The sequence below is a fragment of the Neopsephotus bourkii genome, unplaced genomic scaffold (genome assembly GCF_033783945.1).
Source record: "Neopsephotus bourkii isolate Nb327-2 ecotype Australia unplaced genomic scaffold, CSIRO-AGI_Nbou_v1 NB_1792, whole genome shotgun sequence".
Lineage (NCBI taxonomy): Eukaryota > Metazoa > Chordata > Aves > Psittaciformes > Psittacidae > Neopsephotus > Neopsephotus bourkii.
In genome coordinates, this window is record NW_026902266.1 from 12,746,319 (window position 1) to 12,752,318 (window position 6,000).

The 6,000-nt window shown below is 45.9% G+C and overlaps 1 protein-coding gene across 6 annotated transcripts in view; it reads right to left on the reverse strand.

Moving 5' to 3' along the window:
* The window catches only part of GALNT18 (polypeptide N-acetylgalactosaminyltransferase 18), a 238,368-nt gene extending 232,707 nt beyond the window's left edge, over positions 1–5,661 (reverse strand). For 3 of the 6 annotated variants that reach the window (XM_061380458.1, XM_061380456.1, XM_061380453.1), the window contains exons 1-2: positions 5,376–5,660; positions 4,969–5,234 (exon numbers count right to left, since the gene is read on the reverse strand). In XM_061380458.1, coding sequence (XP_061236442.1) covers positions 4,969–5,203 — 235 coding nt within the window. In that variant the 5' untranslated portion in view covers positions 5,204–5,234; positions 5,376–5,660. Of the gene's footprint in view, positions 1–4,968 lie in introns of all 6 variants that reach the window. The other 3 variants (XM_061380455.1, XM_061380457.1, XM_061380454.1) reach the window with 2 other exon arrangements.
* Between the last annotated feature and the right edge of the window lie 339 nt (positions 5,662–6,000).

The window sequence follows — 6,000 nt, forward strand, 5'->3', positions numbered from 1 at the left end:
AAGCATGGAAGAACATGAAAGTTAAATTCAAATTAATCTGCACTGACATGCAGCAATCTAGAATGACTTGAGAAGTCACAGGCTAAAGAGAAAAAATAATGGGATTAATCCTGCATGTCTTACATACCCAAGTAGCTCCTTCTCTTGCAGTTAGTTACATTGGGACAGCAGGTCTCTTTGCTTGTACAGAGCCTGTGAATATAGGGCCCTCTGCAGCGGAGCAAGAGCTGAGTTTCCAGGGCTAATGTCTACTGCTGATTTGTTTCTCAATAGAATAAATACACTGCAGCAAGTGATAAACATGTCCAATTGCTTTTGAGCTTGAGGGAAATAAGCTGGGAGAATTTAACAACTAATTATTCAAAAAAGGAAAGTACCACAAGAGTAAGAGACATGGTGGAGTGGCCATGTGAATCCTGGTGAGCCTGACTTTGTGGAACCCAGCTAGCTAGCCAGGCTGCAGAGGGTAACTATCACAAACCAGAGTTTATATAGTGCATTTGTTCTTCATGTTTGAGATCAATAAATAAATTCTGTCCAAACACAGAATTTACTTACCCAAACCTTTAGATAGCTAAAATTAAATATCTGGGTTGCCATAGCTCCCAAACTCAAAATATGCAATTTCTGAAAACAAATTCCACCCTAACACCTGATCCAAGACACAGGGAATGAATTACATACTGGAGGTCTCCCTCCCCTAACTGACTGCAGAGAGTGATTAGATATCCAGCTATGGGATAGCTAACCTAAGTGAATCCACAGAGCAAATCATTCCAAGAAGCAGGTTGAGATATAACACATACATCTCCTCTCTTACAAATTTGCCAAATTAGCCCACACAGTGGCCAACCATTTATGACCACAGAGGCGAGAGCTTGCAAAGATGAGAGACCAACGTCTTAGTACAGATGTCTTAGTAGTCATCCACTGATCTTAACTAAGAATTCAGCTGGTCCAGAAATGAACTGTGTGTTTACAACTTCAACAACTTAGATCTACTCCATCTAGTCAATGCTTGTAATGTATTATTTCTGTTTAGGTCCCAAGGGGGCCAGGTGGAAGCAAGTTTATTTCATAGACTACATAGTCCATAATATTTAAAAATACTGCTGGAATGCAAACATCATCTGACTAAAACTAGGAAGGCTGAAAAATAATAAATGCCACTGCACAATAAGACAAGATGCCATGCATGAGGTGTTTCAAGTGACATCAGCTTACCCATAGCATAGCTTTTCAAGAAGAAGGCTCGACTCGTAACCTGTGACAGCTGAAAGACATGCTGCAGAAAACAATAAATTGCTCCCTTCTTGCCAGTGTTTGCATCTTGTCATTGTTACAAGCTAACTGTCTAAGAGTATCCATCCCCCCAGCTCCATGATCTTCCAACTGCACATGCAACTCAGGGCAGTTTTGTAGTGACAGAGCCAATGCAGTGCATTATTAAGAAGAATGATGTGTTGTGATCTGTCTGAAGCACTCTTGTGTTGATTTGAATAAAATGAGAGTGTTTCAGGTTTTCTGAACCAGTGTGTGCCTTGTGAACTCAACAGAACGTACTATTCACACACATAATTTATCTCAACAAATATTTCCTCTTGTTTGCAAACTCAAAAGGAAGCAGAAAATAAGCTTCTCTCAGGGGTTGCCTGCTAGACATATGCCTCCTACTAAAGATTTGGGGTGGGGAGAATCTCTAGTACTAGCCAGGCAGCACTGAGATGTTTACCCAAATCACCACAACACACTGCCACAGAAAAGCATGCAGGTCATCATCACTGTAAAAACGTAAAGTGATTTGACCAAAACCATCCCGCAAATGGTGACAGGCCAGAAGCCAAGAATTCACAATTCCCAGGCTTTAAGCTCAAGATCCAGCATCATGCTTCCACTACACATATTTCTTTCTGTGGTCCGCAGTGCCCATCTAGACTGCAGTATTGCCAATCCTGCCCCAAACTGCCTACCGCAGAAGTCACTATACAGATGCAGACTCCTGCGCAGCACGCCCATAGATAAAACCACCTAAATAGCACATGAGGAAAGAAGGAAGCAGAGAAGGACCATACAGGCAGAGCAGGCACACATGTTCTTATCCCATTTCCAGCACCCAGAAGTGTGTAGTGAAATTACTATCTTTCAACATTTCCAGAAGTGGGAACACACAGCAAAGATGTGCAATATGGCAGGTACATATTTGTGCATTCAGACTTTTTCATTCTTGGCCAATACCAGTACCAATACTTCTCTTTCCAAACTGTTCCTTCTGAATACAAGCCACACATACTTTCATTCTCTATGAACTTCTCTTATCTGGAAATCTCTTTTCAATCTATTACTTTTCTTGCTATGAAAATGTCTTTTCAAAAAGATACTTTGAAAAGCCTCTTATATGAAAGCACCTCTTATTCCTTCTCATTTCCAGGACACTTAATAAAATATTACAAGATTGCAATTTATATGCTAAAGAAATTCCCAAATGGCATCTCATAAAACAATTCAATGAGAAAACAAATTAAAATTAAATATTAGCGTAACCCCATGTGTAAAACACAGCATAAAATAAAGCTTTCTGGGTTTTGCAGGATATCCTATGGAATGCAATTCTATTACCCATGCTAATTTCATGCCCATTCACCACTGCAGAACATCAGAGCTATTGACACATTTCTCCAACATAAAAAAAGTGGTCCAAAGAAAAGTTTAATAGCAAACTACGGGTAGCCCTTAGAACACTGGCCAGAACCATTATGGAGCTGTTTTACCCAATCTATGGCAATGAATCTCACAGCTGACTTTTACGCTCTTCCCAATCCCATCCAGTTTGGGATATTCCTTCCAAAGACTTCAAATGAGTTTTGCACCATGACCGAGAATACATAGCATCCCACAGTGCTAAGCAAAATCTGATTAAAATAGTATCTTATCCAGCGATCTCTGACACAGAAATTCCTTGTGAGCCCCAGGTATTACAATTTGGCAAGTAAAAGCATGGAAAATCCATTCCGGGGCAATGATCTGATAAACATTTATTTATCTTTGAAAGTAAATGGTTTCACTAACAGATGAGAACTTTGCAAAGTTTATTTTTTCCCCTTAAATACATTCCAGTACTTAGTAAGAAACTGTTCACTTAATTATTTTTAGAAGACTTTCAGCTTTTGTGCAGATGTTATTCAAAGAAATATCTTTTGGTTTTGTTTATACTTAGTCACAAAAAAGTTTATGCTCTAATCCATGCTATACTCTCCTCTGATTTAAGTATACCTTTCTCTGCTACTACGAGAGAAGAACCACTGACCAAAGGAACATGCCGATATGGACATTGTTATTTTCCCTGAAAAAAGGAGTATTTGAACTTCACACCAACAAACCCAAAGGAGTTATGCTCCATCCTCATATGGAAAGTCAATCAACTTCACATATCTAACTCTTAACAGCACCTTTTGAAAAAACGCTGCCTTTAAACATGCTTCCACAGCGCACTCCAATGGCACACAGGCAAGAATATATGTCAGTCTTAAAATCCATTTCAGGACTCAAGAAGAAACTTAAGGACTGCAAGAGAGAACTTTAAATTTGCAGAAGCTCCTGTGTGTAACTCATCCTCCAGGAAAAAAAAAGTAGTATTTCACTAATTTACCCAAGATGACAAGACTAACTGAGAAATGAAGGCATATGAAAACCGAATGCTGAGTGTCATATTTTAAAAACATATTAACACAAGTCACAGGAAAGTAGCTGGGCTTTAATAGTGATGCAAATTTATGGGTATTGACAACCTGGCAATGCCAAATTCACACAGGATTTGCCTGCTCCACCTTCCTTCATACTCTCAGAAGACAAGTTGGCCAAAACAGCCTGGTGAGACTTTTTTGCTCTGGTGATAGGTATCCATTGCCAGATGGTTTGCTCTCCCTTTTCAGATTTGGGAGACTAGAACTAGGATGTGAACAATCAGTAGAGGTTATGCAGAAGCAACGGATTACGGTCCCTTTCAATTTTGAGAGATCTGAGGGTAGAAACTACCCCTACCCTCAACCTTCTTACTACCCAACCCACTTAGCAGACCGATGGAATGACTATACGACACTACACCAGTGATGAAAATATAAAGGAAGTCACCAAAGATCACCCAGCAAAGCCGTGTAAAATCCCAGACTCCCAGGAAGTAATCGTATTCTGCCCCACCACTCACCCTCTCCAACCCTTTTCCCACAGCCCCGTTAAAAGGAGATCAAATTAAAAAAGGCATTACACAACCGAGAGCCCCCGTTATATTCTCAAGTGGCTCCCAGCACTACAGCAGCACTAAGGGAAAACCTTGAGCACACGCGGACAGCACACAGACTCTCAGCACGGATTAGCGGAGTCTGGTTTACAGGGGGAGAAGAACAAAAATTCCCCTCACAGCAACCCATTTTGGAAAAGAAAAACAACAAACACAAAACAAGGACGGTAAAAGCAAAATGGGAAGAAGCTCCCTGCCCTTCGCCCTCCACGCGCGGACCCCCGACTTCAGCAAGACACGGGCAGGCACGGAGCTGGGGTCAGGTTTATTACAGCACCAGGCCGAGCCCAGCCCGGCGCCCGAAGCCCTCCGCCTCCCGGCTCGCCCCGGCACCCACAGACCCCTCTCCTCCGGGGGGGGGGGACGACGGACACGCGACTTCCCGCCCCCGGCAAAGGCCGCCACGGGAGGAGGAGGAAGAGGAGACGGAAGGGAGGGGAGCGGGGCAGGTCATCGCCCCCAGCCGCCCCTCTCGCCAGGCACCGGAGGGGACCGCCGGCACTCCCACACGCACCGCAGCCTCCGCGCAGCCCCCGGCTCTTCCGGGCTGAAGCTTGGCTCTCCCCGCGCGGCTGGAAAGCCACCCGTACGCACAAGCGCGGTGGGGGGGGGCGATGGAGACCGCAAGCGGCGTGCTGGGGAGGGGAGGGAAAGCAAGCGGGGTAAAGTGGTACCTTGGATGTGCTGCTTGATGACATTTTCCAAATGGTCCAGCCTTTCTATAATCCTTAAAGTATCCCCTTTGTCTTCCTCTAACTTTTTTTCTGAGATCGGCTCCTGCACTTTCACATAAACACTGGCAATGTAGTTGGTGACCCAGCCCACGTACAACAGGCAGACGATGTTAGTCATTCCACTCAAAATCACGCAAGTGGACACTAAAGTTTTGGTTTTCCTGGTGCACACCATCCTGAGATCCCTCCATATAGCTCCAAAAATCCTGTGATCCAGAAAACAAAAATAAACTGCGATGAAAATAAATCCTTTCCCTCCTTTCCCCGAAAAGGAGACCACTCGGAAGTCAGTAAATTTCCATGCAAAAAGTTCTCTAATCCACAGAACAGAAATATTTGTCGCCTACCTAGAAGGAGAGGTGGGGGTAGGGAGGGCTGATAATTAGAATCCTGGGCTTTAGGACATTAAAATAGCTGAAACTTTGAGAGAGCCGCGCCGGCAGCAGCCCAGCACAGCGCCCCGCTGCCTTCAGGCACCGCCTCCCGCCTCGGGCATCAGGGCCACGGGCAGCGCGGAGCCGGAGTACCGCAAACTTTCTTCCGCGCGCCGCCACCACCGCCGCCGCCGCCGCTGCCCATCACGGCCGGGCAGCGCTCCGCAGTCAGACCCGGGAGCCGGCAGCCGGCGGGCGGGGCTGCTTGGCCGCGGAATGACAGCTCGCTCCGCCAATGGGCGGCCCGTTCCGGCTGCTGCCACAACCGTATGGCTGGCGGGGGCCGCGCGGGTGGGGAGGGGGGGCATCGCAGGGCCCACCTGCTCCTCGCGCACGCTCTTCCTCCCCTCCTTCCCGCCCTATTCCCACAGCGGGCTGCAAAGAATTTCAACCCTGGATGGGAAGGGGCAGGAGCTGGTTCCCGTTTGCTGCCGGGTGCACGCTCTGCTGCACTGCTAGGGAGCGCAGCCGGTGCCGTTAAAATAGATGCGCACGCGGAAAGTCATCCATTTGCCTGGAGCGGTGAACACCGAGACGT